Raw genomic sequence first — 18,669 nt, forward strand, 5'->3', positions numbered from 1 at the left:
GTGAAAAAAGCTACTAGATGTAATATTAAATAGCCAGGGACTAAATCAAGAAAGAAGATTGCATGGAAATCCTGGAATAGCAAACCTAAAACAGGAGAGAGGCATGAGGAATCCCAGGAAAGTAGTGGTGGGAAGCCACAGGGTCATGACGCTGCCAAAGGCCCTCACAGATCTGAGGACTCCAAGAGGGATGTCTTGATGAAAACTGAAATGGTAAAAAATGTGGTTGAATGTATTGAGAGGCTTTTTAGAATCTGTCTGAAAGGTTGAGGCTAAATTAGTGATGAGTAAGCTGAAAACAGGGAAACGAAAGACAGGCACTTGTATGAAAAATGACATGAAATCATCCCCTCCCTTACGTGTAATTAACTGTTACAACATTTTACTAATCTGAACATTGAATCTTGAACTAACAAGTGATGTGACTCTTTAGGGATGATGGGAAGGGCCCTGGGATGGGGGTAAAGCTTATGTAGATAACTGGCTGACAGATCTACAGATAGCTATCTACATAACAGAAGTTATGTAGATAACTGTATCTTCCATAGAATGAAACTAATACATACTGTTTCATAGATACTGCTTAGAAATACAAAGTGAAATATCAGGAGAACTATCTAGAAGAAATAAAAGTAGTTGCATCTGGAGAGCAGGAACCAAGACCACAATGGGGAAGGGTACTATTGCTATAAATTTTGTAATACTGTATTATTAAAACTGTGTGCCTGCATTAATTTGATTTTAAATTTTTAAATTAAACATAAAAAATTCATCAATTTCAGGATGTTCAATGCTCTTTGTAATTAATTAACTGTGACACACATAAAGATGTGTCATAACATCACCATATTGGTAAAGATCTAAGTATTCCTTACCTTCTTCAAGGGCAGAGTGTTCCACCTCCTAAATTTGCACTGTCCAATGCTGTAGCCCCTAGGCATGCATAACTATTTTATTTAATATTAAATAAAATTCAGACTTCACTTTTGTAGTTGTACTAGTCACATTTCCAAGGGCTCAATAGCCACATGTGGCTAGTGGCTGTTGTACTGGACAATACTGTCCTAAATCACTCTCAGATTCTTCTCTTTGTCCCAGCTCATCGCCAGTATGCAGTATGGCATTTTGAGACAATGTGCAGTAGCAATTGAAGGTATGGGCTCTGGAGTTACAATGCATGAGATCCAGCATGGGTTTTATTACCTCCTAGCTATGTAGCTTTGGGCACATCTCATAACCTCGCAGTGCCTCAGTTTCCCCATCTGTAAAATGAGCATAGTAGTAGCACTGATACCTCCTGAAGGTTGTAAGGGCAGATCGTGGTCATGAATTTACATGAGATGCTTAGCATCATGACTGGCCCATGGTAAGCACTCAGAAAAGGTTACCTGCTACAGCCAATGTCCTCTCATCATACAATGTCATTGTCATCATCATAATCCCTTGCCCCATATCTCTTCAGCCACTTCTGAGCTTGCATGCAGCCTTGTTGGACAGTCCACACACAAACCGGCAGCTTTCCAAGAGTCTACCTCCCTTTTTCTCTCTCCTCAAGGGCTTCCTTGGGTGTTAAAGAAATCTGCTCAGTCTGGAGGCATAGCAGCTCAAAAGTGGGGGGATCTATACCTACAAGGGAATCCCTGAGCTGGAGAAGGGTGGCATCACTGGACAGGTATCCCACCTCCATAACTGGGACAATTCTGAGGTGTCTTCTCCACAGCCTTGTGGAGACCCCAGTGGAATTGAGCCTCACTTGTCCACAGAAGGGACCTGTTCTGTGAGGCATGATTAGCCCTTCTCCTGTCTATCCCTGTCCTGTTCTCCCCTCCTGTACTTGTGCTTTTTGGGATCTCCTCCCAGCCTGTGCCCAAGTCATGGTCTCAGGGTCTGTTTTGGGGGAACCAGCATTAAGAAAATCATCACCATCACCACTGTCATCAGCTCAGGTTCTCCTCATCCCAAGAACATACATACTCTTTTAAAATTTTTTGAAGATTGATTTATTTATTAAAGCAAGTGGGTACATGGTGAGGAGGGGCAGAGGGAAAGGGAGACAGAGAATCTCAGGCAGACTGCCCACAGAGTATGGAACCCAACATGGGGCTTGATCCCATAACCCTGAGATCATAACCTGAGGTGAAACCCAGAGTGGGATGCTTAACTGACTAAGCCACCCAGGTGCCCCCCAAGACCACACTTTTACAGTAGCTTTCTGATGAGTTTTCCCCATCTTCTTTTTCACACAATAGCAAGAGCTATCTTAGTTTAACATAAATGTAGAGGTATGACCTACCTGCAGAATGTCTCCATTGGTTTCTTCTTGCCCAAAGATAGAATTTAAGCTTAGTCCCGCAAGAAAGAATGTTCACAGATCCCCCAAAGCCTCCCTTATCAGCCTCACCTCTGGCTGGCTATGCTGCTCTCCATCCTCTGAACACACCATTCTCCTCTGTCGCTCTGTGTCCTCACGTGTGCCGTCTCCTCTGATTGGAGTGATGATCATAGCAGTAAGGGTCAAACACTTACCTTGCACCAAGCAGTGTTCTATGCAGTCTACACTGTGTAGCTCATTTCATCTTCCCCATAACCTTGTGAGGGAGGTTTTAATATTTTCCCTGTGTTAGAGATGCAGAAATCATACTGAATAGTGGCGCTGGGTCACTCCCAGCCTGTGCCGTGTGTCTGGAAGGAAAGTGACATCACACACACACAGAGTTAACGTAAAAGAAATCCACTTTACCAGCTCAGGAGAGAGAGAGCGTGGGGGAGGGAGGAAGGAGAAAGAGAACAGTAAATACTGTGGGTGATCTGCCTGACATTCTACTCCTGCGTCTGTGTGCTCCCAAGGGGAGCAAGAGTCTGCTGCTGTCCTGGTTTTCCAGGCCTCTTGTACTGGGAGCACCTGGCTGGCTGAAGGTGATTACAGGGCTTAATTTTTCACGGGGTTCATACAATATAGGTCCCCCAAATGCATGCTGGTTCTTCACTGAGATATGGTATGTCCATCTAGGGTCTTTTCAGGACTGAGCTTGACCATGGGGTACTGACTCCTCTTTGTACGTGGACTTTCTTGCTTCTAATCTTCGTGAATGAGGTGAGTATCATCCTGCTTCCCCCTGCACCATTGCCCCATAGTCCCCCCCTTTTCCTGCTTCCTTCCCCGCCTGGGAGACACCTGCTCATCTCTTCTGACACAGGTCAGACATCACCTCCTCTGGAAAGCTTTTCCCTAACTCCCCCGGAGAAGAATTTTCCCTTCCACCCGTGCTCCTGGAGCACCCCACATGCATTTTGTTCCGTGCTCTCTTAGGTTACGTTTTGACGGTTTTGTTTATAAACGGCATCCCCCAGCTGAGTGTCGGAGTCCTCAATAGACCCTTTTTCTCCCCTCTTCCCCCATGTCTGTTTCAATAACCTCCTCAACGGCAGAGACTCAGGAACTGTCTTCTTTGTTTGGTTGTCAAGAAGGCAGGTCTCCTTGTCTTCCAGAAAAAGAAATGAGATCAATTCAGAATTGTTATTATAAAGAGTTGGTCATGTTTCTTAAAGAATCTGGAGTGCCCAAAATAATCTATTCTGCCTCTGTTCACTTTCTGTCCTTTGAGTTCTTTGTTTTTCCCACAAGGTCACTGTTTGGCTGTAGGACTTTAAGAGCCCACTTTCTACAGGGCAATGTGGTCTGTTGAGTTTTCCTCATTAGAGCTGTGTAAATATGTTTGTGTTCTCTATTTTCATCCCCAGATTAAGACATCTCCATCAACCAGCCAAATCCCCCCTAAACCCTGAAACTGGCACCATGTCTGAAGAGTTTCCAAGTTGCCTCTCTGTGTTTTGTTTTGTTTTTTTTTTTTAATCTTACGAAGGATGTGGGTTTTGGTTATGTGATTCTTTTTAAGCCGCTTCATTTGTTTTTGGACTGATTAATAACATAGCTCCCCAAACTTGGACAGAAACGTCAAATTCAGAATCCCTGGAAGCATAGCAGTAAGAAGCTAATTAGCTCATGTTTTCCATATGAATGAGACTCAAATACACAATCACTGCTTCCTTGTTCTATCTCTCACCCTTGACTGTGAGGGCAAACCTTGCTCTTCCTTTTTCGATATGAGGGGATTTGTTGGGAACCAAAAACATTTCCCTGTACTCCACCTGCTGGATGGAATGAATAAAAGCCTGGGGGAAAGGTCTAAATATTTAGCAAATGTAACCTCAGCCCCCAAAGTTTCAAGTCTGGAATATATTTCACAGTCCCAGGCCAGAAATTTGCATGTCGATGCTGCTTATTTGTGTCCTTTGGCAGAGGGTCTAGAGAAGTGTTAAAATTCAGTTGTGTGGGGGAGAGAAAGAGGGAAAGAGAATGATTATGTACATAGAGCTTCAACTTGGTTATCTACAGATGTTGGAGAATGGAATCTACCTAACTTCCCTTTTCCCATCACTGGCCTCTACTTTGCCAGCTAGCCTCAGTTCGCCACATGCTCCCTGCCCTTTTGGTCACCACACTTGAGCATCATTGGCATTGTGTTCCCTCCTGCCAACAGGGCCTTAATATATGCTGCTGCCTCTATCTGGAATGTTCTTCACAACACACACCCTACCTCTTTACCTTGCGAGTTCTAATTCTTCTTTCATTTATTAGCTCACTTCCTTAGGGGAAGCCCTTAAATAAGTTAAATCCCCCTGTTATATATTCTGAGGACCCTGGATACTTCTCATTATAAGCGTTTGTCACACTTGCAGTTTTACATGTCTCTGTGTGATCCTTTGTATAAATTGCTTCCTAAAGTATGGTACACATATGGCACAAATGATTTGCAGGTGTTCACTTTTTTTTAATTTTAAAGTTATATGTTTAATGTGTATTAGAAAAAATATGGATATACTCATAGCTTATCCTTTTGTGAACATTTTAGCCTACATTGGGCCTAACGTCAGTAAAACTGTGAATCCACCATCCATAAGCTGGAGGAAGTAGAAGTATTGTGATCAGGCAATGGAGACACAGGTAGGTAAACATTTTGGAAGAGGTATGCAGATGACTGAAGTTTGGGAAGTAGGTTGATATGTTTCTCCTCACTAGAATGCAAGCTCCAGAAAAGAGCTCTTTTGTGCACTGTGTCTTCACCAGGCTTGGTGTATTTCTGGGCCCTGATAAATAGTTGTTGAAAGACTTGACAAGTGCTTCAGTCAACAACGTAATGACTCAACAGGTGCCCCTTGTTAGTGAGTTGAGGCCAGCTGTAGATCAGACAATAATGAAAGAAGGCTAAGATTTCTCTTGAGAATCATCTGTATGGATCGCGCGCAGTGGACACAGACCAGAGCTTTGTAGACTTAGAGCGTTCAGCTTCAGATGCCCAGTGGCTTTGTCGAGTCATGGGGCTGCGGGGCCCTTTGCAGTTATCCTGCTCAGAGCCCTGCCCCTAGCATCCTGGGCAGGTGTCATCACAGGCTGGGCTTTCTGAGAGGCAGACAGTGAGGTGAAGATTCACCTGCCGGCAGTTTATTAGGCATTTGGGGATCCACTTCTGTGGGAGGGAAGGAAGCAGGATAGGGCAGAAGGAGAAGTGAGGCAGTCTTGGTAGGAGCCTCAGCCGACATTTGGAGAAGCTCTGAAGCTGAAATGATCCTTGAGATCTGTCTGGTGTTGAAGCAAAGGAGCCGGGCAGGTATACCCTATGCAGACTGCCTCCAGGAGGTATGCCCTTGAGTAAGGCAGGTGTCTTCACCTAGGCCATTCCTGAAGGTTGCTGATGGCTTCATCTTGGGAGGGAGACGTGGGTGATGTGTCAGACTCTACCACAGGTGTCCATCCAGTGTCTGTGCGAAAGTCTCTGGGAGTGGCAGATACCAGCTGCTAACCATGGGTGTCCTTCAGCCACAGCTGGAATGGCTGTAGTTGTGACAAGTTTTTTTTTTTTCCTTTATGCTGAACCCAAACCCCTTCCTTGTTAAGTTCCCTGTACCTATTCTCATTTTGACCAGCAGAGAAAGAAAACCAAAATCACCCTTGAACTAGCTGAAGAGAGTGAAGACAAACTCATTTTAAATCCTTTACCAGGGGCGCCTGGGTGGCTCAGTTAGTTAAGCTGCTGCCTTCAGCTCAGGTCATGATGCCAGGGCCCTGGGACCAAGTCCTGCATCGGGTTCCTTGCTCGACAGGGAGCCTGCTTCTCTCTCCACCTCTGCCTGCCGCTCTGACTGCTTGTGTGCTTGCATGTGTGCTCACATTCTCTCTCTCTCTCGTAAATAAATAAAATCTTAAAAAAAAAAAAATCTTCTAACCAAACACACAGTTTCTTCAGCTCTGTTTTTGCACATGTCTTTCTGGCCCCTTACTACTCCTGTGTTATCTTCCACATACTTTTTTTTTTTTTTAATTTGTAAGATTTCATTTAAGATGTGCCATATAAAAAGTAAGCTTGGAGATGATCTAGACTTTTATCCTTTTTTTTTTTTTTACAGATTTTATTTATTTGAGAGAGAGACAGAGGTAGGAAGAGAGTACAAAGGGAGGAGCAGAGGGAGAAAGACAAGCAGACTCCACTCTGCATGCAGAGCCCATCATGGGGCTCTGTCCCAACACCCTGAGATCATGACCTGAGCTGAAAGCAAGAGTTGGATGCTCAACCGACTGAGTCTGGGTGGTTTTTTAAAATATTTTTTTAGAAAAATTTTTGTTAAATTTTTAAAAAAATTTTGTTATTTTTAAAAAATATTTTATCTATTTGAGAGGGACAGAGAACGAGAGAGAGAGAGCACAGGCAGGGAGAAAGGCAGAAGGAGAGGGAGAAGCAGACTCCCCACTGAGCAGGGAGCCCAATGCGGGGCTTGATCCCAGGATGCTGGGATCATGACCTGAGCTGAAGTTAGACCCATAACCTACTCAGCCACCCATACACCCCAATTTATATCTTTTTTAAATGAACTGATTAAAAGCAAGATCTTTCTAAATGTGGGTTCATGAAAACAATCTCTGGGAACCTGAATGGAGATTCTAAAAGATCATTTTTAGCTCTATCTTATACTATGTACAATTTATATTTATTATAAAACAATTACAAACGTTTATTCAATCCTTTTTGTACGCCACTTACTGTGTTAAAAGTACTTGCGTGCCTCCATCTCAGTTCATCCTCTCACCAAGCCTGTGAGGCCGATACTGTTTGGATCCTCACTCTTTGGAGGAGGACATAGAGGACAGCTAGATTATGTCACTTGCCCAACATGACCAGGTCAGTAAGCAAAGGAGCCAGGATTCCAACTCTGCTGGTGTGATTCCGGAACTAGCTTCTTCTCTGTGTCTATATTGCATTGGTTACAGTTGCCTTAAAATAACAAGTGACCTTATTATTTTCCTAATAAAATAAAATAGCAAATTATTTAATATCTCAAGGAAGGACCTTGAACATATGTGATGGTCTTCAGAGAGGCTCAGAGAGCAGTGATTTTTTTCAAGGGCGTAAACCAGAAAAAAATGATGCCTTCATCTAGGGACTGTCTGCCTCCATGCTGACAATAAGCCTTTTAAGGGCAAGGCCCACATTTGTTCATCTCTAATGCTATGTCTGGTGGAGTATCTAAATCATGGTTGTGCAGGTTGTCAGTTGACTGCGTCTGTTTGCGATCCATCCCTCTTTGCCTCCTTTTGTCATGCTGCAGCTGGACCCTGACGATGATGTTTCTCCTTTGCCAGCTGATGCAGCTTTGGCTTTGTCAGCAGAGGCACCAGAGGGACACTTGAAGGGTTGTCTTTGGGGTTCTTGTGCTTTTCTTCTTGCTCCCGAGGCACAGTGGCCAGCGGTCAGCTTCCAGCGCGAACCTCCAGTGAGTTGCCCTGGCTGGGCCGGGCCACAGGCTGCTTCTAGGGACGCTTGTCGCTGCCACTTGGGAAACTCCTTGAAGCGCTCCAGTGAGATCCATCTCCATCCTTGGGCCACAGACACCCCTTTGCTTGTGGAGTCTGAATCTCATCCCTGAGAGAAGGCCTTCTCTCAAGTTTTTTCTTCCTTGAGTACTTGCCTTAGCCTTGGGACAGAAGCTTCTCTCTCCATCTTCTATGCCAGTATTGCTTCAAGATCTCTCTACCCACTCAGTAGTTAATCCCTCTTTATTAGTTAATAATTCTTCCCATTAAAATTTCCCTGTTCTGATGACTGGTGTGGTCTTAGTTTGCAGACCTGACCCTCACGAACTCAATGCTAGATGTTAAATAAATGACCAGTGAATGAATGAATGAGGGAGGGAATTGAGGAAATGTGCTTCATTTTCAACATATTCCTGCTGCTTATTCTTGAGGACTCGACGGTATGGGGTAGCCCTCTGCCCTGCCAAACTCTTCCAAATGTTCAGGTTGTTGAGAGTTACGAAATTTCAAGTAGTCTATAAAACCTACCTATCTTCTTCTCTTCAGGTAAATATTCTATGACAGATTCCAGTGGCACCATGGATAGGGAAACAAGTTCCTCTCTCATATGTCCCCTCTGCACACCTGCCCTGGATTTACAATTTGGTCCTGTAATATCAGAAATAATCCAGCCAGTCCTAACACCTCCCCTATTTCCCAGGTCACACTCAGGGCTCCTAATGGAGGTGTTTTTTTATTTGTTCGTTTTCAAAGATTTTATTTATTTGAGAGAGGGAGAGTAAGCATGGAGTGAGACCAGAGGGAGGAAAGGCAGAGGGAGAGGAAGAAGCAGACTCACCGCTGAGCAGGGAGCCTAACTTGGGACTCAATCCCAGGACCCCGGGAACACGACCTGAGCCAAAGGCAGATGCTTAGCCGACTGAGCTACCCAGGCACCCCCACAGGTGTTATATTTTGAGAAAGCCATAGATCTTACTGTTTACTTCTGTAGGGAACAGCTGAACTCTCAACACACAGTTGATATTGCAGACTACGAACAGTCCTGTTTTTACAATCCAAACAGAACATGTTAGTGTATGAAGACATCCCTGTAACTCACTTTGGAGGAGAAAGCTCTGGGTCAAGGCATATCAGTAAAACTGCTCTTATATTACCTCTGGGTAAGATTAACAAAAGAATATCTCTTAAGGCAGGAAGATAGGGAATGCCAAAGTCCCAGTGATGTGCGTTTCTGTGTCTACACCTACATCCCTAGACACAGCAACCAAGTGAGCCAAATCCTGAAATTGAACACACTTCCAAACAAGGAGGGCCCAGCCCTTCATTAAGGCTGATAGAGGAGCACATCAAGGACATGGTGAGGTTTTGCTTGTTTACATAATAAAATAGACACCAGTGTTTAGCTGCTGAATGTGTAAATGTAGCCTGTGTGACAGTGGGTAGCTCAGAGGAAGGAAGCAATTTAGGAAATACCTCCTTCCCACATCACACACATTCTCAGAGCAATCAGAAGACCCCAAAACTAGGCCCTACAGTACATGTGTTTTATAAAGCAAACCCACCCTCCAGCTTCAGGCTGTGTGTGACCTGGTTTCTCTTTTTAATTTTCTAACTGGGGTGGAAAGCTAACAGTGTAGTATGTCATGGTCAATATGTCAACCACAGAGTGGGTACAGTGTTACAGAAAGATCCCGGTAGTCATTTTAGTGCATTTCCCCATAACTTGAGAGAATGTTCGATGGAACACTGGGGTCCCGAGTGCCTTGTGTCAGATCCTCACATCTCAGGCTTGGAGTTCTCTGACTGGGTTTTAGAGTAAATTTTATGTACAGTAGCAAGGGAGTTTCTTTCTGGGGCTGGAGGACAGGTCTGAGGAGTGGAGGGGGAAGGGGGGGGTGTGCCGCTTTTCACAAGCCATTACTGCAATTTTAACAGTTGTCAAACAAATGCCTAATGATTTTGAAAAAGAGAAGTTACAAGTCCCATGACTAGGTTGGGCTTAAGTATTCCTATATTGCACTACAGCTCCTTACAGATCATTTTTGTTAATTTGTACAAGTGCACATGAAGGCACGTCTTCGAGGTATCACTATCACCGTACTCCTCAATATAATGGCAACCCAAGGGTATTTAGGGTTAGGATTCTCCTCCCCTCCCCATCCCTTGGCAGCTAGGACATCACTCAGATAAACGTGGAAGGCAGTGACTTCAGTTACGCTTTTCCCTTTTGCTGTCAAGTTCACCCGTAAGAATCCGATTCTCAGCCAGCCTAACCCTCCGAAACATTTAGGGCTTAGAGTTACTTTTTTTTAGTTGGTTCAGCCAGCCAAGATGAAAATTTTCGAATCCCTGTATAAGATGCATTCCAGTAGCAGTGGTGTTTATCTTGTCACTGAATTATGGTAGGAAGATAAGAGGGTCATTGTCAGAAAGTGATGGAGGCGGGGGAGGATGCTCAGAGACCCTGGGTGTCTCACCTTTTCCTGGCTGTCTACTTTTCAAGTCTTGTTTAGAAATAGTTATGAATTAAGAGTTTGGGGATGGGGGAACAAGAGGGAGGAATGAAGTGAAGACAGTGGGAGTTAGGGAGACAATGCCCTCAGGCTCCACAGTGATGAGAGTTTCAAAGGATGGGAGGGGGCCAATGTCCTCAGGGCCCTTCCATCAGAAATCGGCTAAAAACATTGGAGGCTTTGCAAACAGTGGTGGTTGCCTGTGGGATCTGCATCATTACATTCATTATGCATGATTAGTAGCAAACCAACTAAAAGAATTCACCAAGCCCTCAGAACAGATGGTTCCTGGGTAACAGGATGTCCCCTTGTCTTTGAACAAACTGTGTCTTTGAAAACACTAAAGTCGTAATACAGGATCCCTTATTGGGTTTCTTCATCTTTGGGAAGAAGACCAGTTGCTTTGAGCCTGTGTTTTTCAAAAAATTGTGATTGTAACCCATTAATGTTGTGACCCAATTTAATGGATCTTTGCAAGCATTTTTAAATGGAATGTAATGGAAAAAATGCATTGTCTGTGTATAGTTTCCTGCTGTTTTTGTTTTAGTTGTGTGTGTATACATATGTATGTACTGGGTTGTGATAGAAAATGTAGTTCTTACTGTGGATCAAGCTCCAAAGAGTAGGAAAATATTGGGTTTAGGTGACTTTAAAAGGAAAAGGAGTGATTGATGGTGGTGTGTAGTTGGTAGAGTAGACAAACACTGCCCAACCATTATTAATAGGTACTGCTTGTTGAGAGTGTGTGTGTGTGTGTGTGTGTGTGAATGTTTGTGTGTGCGATCTGATTCTGTCTAGGAAGAAACAGTATGCTTTCTCCTAAGAATAAGAAGTCCTAAGATTTAGGGGTGCCTAGGTGGCTCAGTTGGTTAATGCCTGCCTTCAACTCAGGTCATAATCTCAGGGTCCTGGGGTCAAGCCCCCTTGTTAGGGCTTCTTGCTCAGCAGGGAATCGGCTTGTTTTTCTCCCTCTCACTCTGCTCTTTCCCCTGTTCATGCTCTGTCTCTCTGCAAATAAATAAATAAAATAAATAATAAACAAATAATCAAAAATAAATAAATAAATAAATACAATAAAAAGAAGTCCTAAGATTGAGAAGTTTATTTAAAGAGATGCTGCTTAGTATGAAAATCATATCAGAAAATCTGATGGGCAAATTAATATCCTTTGTTAGGCCCTTGAGATGAAAGAGATGCACCCTTTGCCATTGGCTACAAGTTGTAAGTCCTTAAATTTTTTTGAGGGGGTCATAGAATGTTTGCCTCAGCACAAGCTGGTCAACTGTATGATAGTAGCATAAATTTTCATAATTTTTACTATGAAGAAAAAATATCAGTTGATTTAGTTATGATACTTGGCTATTCAGGGGGCAAATCCCTTGAACGTACTTCCCTGATGGATCCCTAGAAGAACACTAATATTGCCTTAGGTTTCCAAACAAAATGAAAAAGGCTTCTACCTTAGCTTTCCTGTCAGCTTTTACGGTATCCTCTGGTGACAAGCTGTGTCTAGAAAACACAGGAGCCACACTTGTCAGGTGCGCTGGGGAAAGATGGGGGAGACCTTCCACAGGGAGATGAGACTGTGTTGTTTTAAAACTCAGAGAGACATTATCACCTTTTAGTGGAACATTTATTAATACTTGTAAGGTGCCCAAAAAAAGAGCAACAGTGATGTAAAATGATAGGCGTCTTCTTCATCAGAGGTCTGCTTTGTAGCCCATGGTCTCGGTTGGTTTAGGCAGTACGTTCCCCAAGGCTGAGAAGTCGGGCTCTGTCACTTCTGACACAAAGCAAGGACCTTGATCTTCAGGACCACTTGATGCTCTAGTCAGTTTTTGATAAGTCCACACTGTTGGCTGGAGGAGGCTCTAATTATCATCCCTCACAAGGAAACAGATCACTAACCACCTCCATGTTGGGAACAATCAAAAGCATAAATGCTCCTGATGCTTCATACAGAATATCAGGCAATTCTTAACAGTTGGCCTGAGAATGAATCCAAATGAGAGGCATGTGACAAGCAGATGGCTACATGACTTACTCAAGGAAGAGAGAGAGCACAACAGCAATGTTCCATCCATGTTTAAGGAACTAGAGCATGTTCCTTGTGGCGGGGCATCTGACAACCACCCCCCCGCCCCAACAAGACCTGACAGGCTCTTTTCTCAATTTGAAAGCAGTGCCCCTGAAGCCGACATGGTTCTACGGTTGAAAATAGTAGGTTTACCTCGCCATGTCCTCTGACACCTTGATAGGGATTTACCTTACACTGGGTATTGCAAATTCTTCCAGAACCTGGGTTTCTGGGTCTTGCTGTTTGTTCAGCGGGAATCTATACAGTCTGCGTTTTCACTTGACTGAAGAAAATGAATCCACAGCGTCTTTCATCATAAATATAATGCCCTGGGAGAGAGTACAGCAGTGAACCAGACAGACAAGGTTTCCAGGGGCCCCGGGACCCAGGACAGTGCCTGGCACACAGTAGTCACAAAATACATATTCACTGAATGAATGCATGAATAATGACTGGGCAGAGGTTGTGGAGGCCACTGTAGTGTTTCTTCTAACTGCTTTGGATCTCTGAAACCACAGACTGCTGTCTCATCTGTTAACAACATTTAATTTTTCTTGGCCAGTGTTATATTTGAATTTGATTCATACACTAAAAATTATGGACCATTATAAATATCTTAGATTTCCCCTCTCGGTACCCTTTTCTGCCAGATCTTCAGAGTAAGGAGATATTAAACCACACTGCACGATCCCCATCTTGCCCATAAGGATTTACTAAAATAACATAGAATTGTCTTATCCAAGTTACAAAAACAAAAAGCTCTGAATGCAGAATGATATTATGAACCATAGTATGAACTTAGTTCAGTTCCTCAGTTGCACTGTTGCTTTGAACTTTCACAAATTGTCTTCCCCCCCATCATAAACATGACAATTCAGTTAGTAAAGAATTATTTTTCCATTAGTCATGTCAATTTCTTATACCATGAGCTAATATTCTCAACAGTTTTTATCCACAGTTATATCTTTGCTTCAGAGTCCCCACTTTCAAAGGAAAATTGGTAATAGCACAATGGAAAATGAAGTACAATCTCTTTTTATAGGTAAGTATAGTATAAGTAGTAGATAATTGAAGAACTTATACATCATAGCCTATTATTTTATCCTCAGTGGCTGAATGCTAATCAGTTAACTGCCTTTTGAGCTCTATATTTTTAAATGTGACTAAAACATACAGTCTCACAGTAAATGTAAATGGCTTATTAAGGGCCTTTACATGGCAACAGTATCATATGTCAGAGATGAATGGTGTTTCTAATTTGCTAGCCACTTGGGTCAAGTTTACTTTAAGCAGGAAGCATATTTATACAAGTAATCGTAACACAAATGGTCTCTTGAGAAAAGCTGTTGGTGAGGGTTTAACATTTTTGAAGTATGCTTTTGGATCTCTTCTAAATGGGTATTTTATAGCCACTGGGCCAAAGCGCCTTAAATCCATGATCCGTTGCACCAGCGTCACTGCTGCTGGCGCTGCCCAAACGCTCAGGATGTCTCGGGGTGTGTATATTTCTAAGGGGGAGGCAAGAGAGGGTCAGGGGGCTTGAGCCACATTCCTTTGCTTCAGCACTTTGCTACATAAAGTGGGGGTGGGGGAGAGGGCAGCAGCCCCTGACGTCTTCAGGGCATGTTAGAAATACAGACTGCACCCCAGTCCCACTGCCCCAGAATCTACACTCGATCCCAGTCCACTTGTGATTTTTAAGTCTTGCCTGGGACCCCAGTTCCTCTGTTTTCTGGGGACTGGGCACAAGTCATGGTGTCCGTCTCTCTTTCCTCCTCACTTCTGGAATCTACCTCTTTCTAGGAAAGCATCCCCTCAGCCCACATTTCCTTTCTTTCTCAGCACTCCCACACTCCAGACCCAAATGAATTTACCAACATTGGATGTTTTCACTTTTATCAAGAGTCTGACATCATCCTGGGGCTTCCTGCTCCCAAATAATCTTGGGAAAGTCAAGGCATCGTAAGGACTTCCAAAGCTATGGATGTATTCTGCTTTCTTGCGACTAAGCCTCCCATTCTTTGTTAATTCTGCATTGAGAGCCCATCCTCCTAAGCTGTCCACCAGAACCCAATCTCCATTTGCCATTTTAGTCCCTTCTCTTTGGGGCGGGGGATTGATTTCTTTGTCCCAGTTTCCACTCATGGAACACTGCCTTCCCCTAACCTAGTCATAAACTTCTCTGTTTATATATGGGGGAACTGAAAGGACGAAAGGACATCATGCGAGATGTTTGGGGGAATCACCAACAGAGTTTACTCAGTAGAGGGAATTGTATGCAGTTACTAATGACCCACATGGCAGGCCCCTGAACACACTTCATTTGGCCACACCTTTGCTTTGAGAGGCTCAGCCTATAGCAGGTGCCCGGAGGCAACTGGACATCCACACACCCAGACTGACCAGCCAGTTGGCCCCTAGAAGCAATTTGTTCCCTCTGCTCCAAACTGTGCTGGGCTAAGAGGCTCTGCAAAAAAAAAGTGAACGGGGCATTTAGAAGCGCATTGCTTACAGATTCAGGCTCTGTGGGCCAGGGGTTAGTGCAGCCATGGTCAAGGGAGCAATCTGGGGTCAGTTGGGTGAGGATCCCCTCAGCCTCCTCTGGAGTGGTCGGCACCCAGAAGAGATTTCTTTAATCAGAGGAGACTGGCAGGGGGAGAAACAGAATTGCTTTCTGGCCATAGTGAGTCCGAGGACCGCGTTTGCAGCTTCCATTCTTCTTGAGACCTACAAACCAATTCTTTTCGGCGTGCTTCTTGGATGTGTAGGTGTTGTAATGGTTTTCTTCCAGCCTTTCCAGGAACAGACATTCCTCATTTGGTGTCTGCTAAAAAGATAAGACAGGAGAGAGGAGAATTATTCGTGACTGGTTTTCAGTGTGGTTTCTCTGCCTGCTAGCCACTGTGACCTGGGGCCAGTCTACGGAGTCTCTTTGTGCTTTGGTTTCTTTCTCAGGAAAAGCGAGATTATAATGGGACCTGTTTCTGAGGGAAGTGGTAATGGTAATGACTTAGAACAGAACCCAGCACCTAGTGAGCCTTCAAATTCATTTACTGTTTTTGCAAGTTCCCCTTCCTTCTGCTGTCCTCAGGACCCTGGAGTTCCCTGCTGGGGAGGTCCCGAATGATCAGCCGTAGCACATCAAAAGCAGGGCTGAGCCTTTCGTCTCTAAAGGCTGGCACATAGACATGACCCTGAAAAATGGCCAAAATTGGTAAAACCAAACTGTGATGTGGTGGGGATTTTTAAGTTTGGACTTGAAAAATAAATGACAACCTACTAATATTATTTTATATCCTGGCAACTTTCACTAACAATATCAGGATTTTTATGTTAACATTGTTTGGGATATAAACACTTGCACAAAATGTATCTTAAGCATAAAACATTATTCTGTAACTTAAAAGTTTTAAAAACTGAACATAGCTTTATTTTTTCCTATGTATAAAAAATATCTACTCATACAAAGAATTGTCCTTTTTTTTTTTAAAGAATTGTACTTTTAAAAATCACAACTTTACTTTAAAAAAGAAGGAAAAAATTAAAATAAAACAACAACACCCCAAAGCCACCCACCCAGGTATAAGGGCTGCTAACAGTTGATGGAACATACTTTTACATATCTTTATGTATGTACACATGGAGGGACATAGATAAGGCCATATGGATAGAGACTGATGATGTTAGCAAAATGGCATGCTATCCCTGCTTTTAAAAAGAAGTGTGAAAAAAACCTATGAAAACATTCAATCTCACAAGAAAATGCAAATTAAAAATAATATAACAGGTTGGCTATAATATCTGCAAAGAACAAAAAAATTGCAATGCTTGGTATTGTGAAAGCATAGGACATAGGCACTTCTGTGCACTGTTGGTGAGATAAATTGGTGACTATTTTCTCAGGGTAGTTTGGCAATATGTATTACCTTTGACCCAGCAATTTCATTTGTAGGAATTGAGCCCTAGGAGATAGTTGAGCAAGTATAAAACGTTATTTTCAAGGATGGTCTTTGCAGTACCGGGTATAATGGGAACACACTCAAAGCAACCTACATCTTTATGGAAAGGTGATTGGTGAAGTGGCTAGGGGCGCACCCATGCAGTGGAATCCAGTGCAGTTGACAATTTATTAATATGAAAAGATCACTAGGACATATTAAATAGTCCAGTTACTTGAAAAATAGCTACTAACAATTACTGTTTTACTTGGAATTCATCTGCTAGAATGTAGTAAGAAGGACCCCAGGCATTTGGCTTCCTATTTCATCAGGATTTTCTAAAACATTTGTTATACTTGAAGATAAAATACTTAGGCTGTATATCAACTTTGTGCCAGTTCCTAGTCACGTGATCTTAGTATTATCTCTTCACTCACAGTGGTGGGTGATGCCCTTCCTGGTGGTTTCCAGTCTTGTTGTTCATCATTCTTTATTCATGGGCATGTTTGTGTATGTAGCTGTAAGTCTCACTGAGGGAAGAGGTGGAAACTTGTCAGCCTTGCATCTACCCAGCCGACGCAGAATCTTGCGAAGGATAGGTGCTCTCCAGCTAGGTGGTGACTTTCATTTGCTTCTTGAGAGTGTGGAAAGCAGTCCATAAAGTTCCCTTTGGTTTGTAAGGAACTCTGGAACAGGAAGTCTCCTGCTCCTTATTCATTTGTAGTCTAATGGAGTGACATCTGGGTGAGACACTTTGGATCCTTTTAGAACAAGATGGGAGATAAGGGTAATATCTGATTGGGTGACTCTTGCTATCTCTGCAGGAACTTATCCAGGCATTAGTGTTCGATGCATATTGCCGGGTGTGGAAGGGGGTGGGCAGTGGTGGACCTGCATGGGTTGCTCACTCCCGTGTAGGGAGGGTCCCCCATGACACCCCTCAGTGGGCGTCAGGCCTGTGTTCTGTGACGAAGCTGAGGACAGCCACGTCCCTCACCTGACGTCTGTGTTACGCTAGAGCAGTTGACACACATACAGTGGCTGAGTCACAGGCTGAGTCAGCAGGCCGCATCAGGGAACTTCGTCTGTCCCTCCACCAGGATTTGTCAGTAGTTGTTATGCATTTGGTGCAATGCCAAGGGCCTGGAGATTAATAGTTGATTCATAACTATTTTTAAGATGATTTTTTTAATATTTAGCTCTCTTTTTTCCCCACTATATGGGTGACATAAGCCTACTGTAGAAAATCTGGATAAGACAGGCATTCACATATTATACCATTGGATGGTTATCACCCCTAGAGATAACTATATTAATATTTTGATATATAGTCTTTCAACTTATTTTCTAAAATAACATGTCCTTTCCCCAGGCATAAAAATTTGTACCAGGGTGGATTAACACCTAAAACTGGTTAGACATGTGAGGCAGAACTCAGAGATATTTTAGAACTTATCATTATTGGTGGAGAAATATATAAATTATCAGATATGATATATTAAGATTACCCTCTGAATATTTCAGGTGAAGTATGGGGATGGCCAGGACTATGGTGGGAACCTAGAGGAAATTGGATTTGGGGATTCTCCCTCAGTATTTTTATACAAGTAAAAGATGGTTATATTAAATGACAAAACGGATTTAAAAGAGGAAAAGCCATAAACTGTAAGTATAACCTGGAAAATAATGAGGATAAGCGATTTATAAACTTATTATTCGTCTTCTAGCTCTCACTGATGGGGCACCTCACACGTGTCGGCAATATCGGTGGGTGGGTTCTGTGCACTATCTCTCGGACCCCTCTTAACGCCTCTGTGTGACAGTCACCACCCATTACTAGCCTCATTTTAGACAAGGCTCAGAGGAGGCAAGTAACTTGCCAAAGTTGCAGAAAATGTTCAGTTTTGAGTCTGAGATTCAGTGATTGATCAGTTGATTGATTTTATCACCAAGAAGAAAAACCACCTTAAAAAAAATCTGCTTTCTATGTAACAGCTACTGCCTATCTCCAAACCCTTTAAAATGGCCCCATTTGATCCATATTTCAGTGAACAGCCTATAGGAGGCTGCTCATTGCTCTGACAGTGTCGTCTCCTGACCCCTAGCAGGCGGCATGAGAAACCAAACTGTGTTCACATTCCCAACCCTGCCTGAAGTTACAGCTTCAAGAGGCAGTCTTCTGTGCCCACTGCCCCTTGGCAGTTTGATGTAAGTTAAAGAGAGGTTCAGACCAAAACCCCCTACTAGCTGCCTTTTTGTAGACATCTTCATAAA

The 18,669-nt window shown here is 43.2% G+C and overlaps 1 protein-coding gene across 3 annotated transcripts in view; it reads right to left on the bottom strand.

Moving 5' to 3' along the window:
• Positions 1 to 11,625: 11,625 nt before the first annotated feature.
• Positions 11,626 to 18,669, bottom strand: part of FGF1 (fibroblast growth factor 1) — a 98,573-nt gene continuing 91,529 nt past the window's right edge. For 2 of the 3 annotated variants that reach the window (XM_047730371.1, XM_047730372.1), the window contains exon 5: positions 11,995 to 15,284. In XM_047730371.1, the coding sequence (XP_047586327.1) occupies positions 15,090 to 15,284 (195 nt within the window). In that variant the 3' untranslated portion in view covers positions 11,995 to 15,089. Of the gene's footprint in view, positions 15,285 to 18,669 lie in introns of all 3 variants that reach the window. The other variant, XM_047730373.1, reaches the window with a different exon arrangement.

This window comes from Lutra lutra, chromosome 5 (assembly GCF_902655055.1).
Source record: "Lutra lutra chromosome 5, mLutLut1.2, whole genome shotgun sequence".
NCBI lineage: Eukaryota > Metazoa > Chordata > Mammalia > Carnivora > Mustelidae > Lutra > Lutra lutra.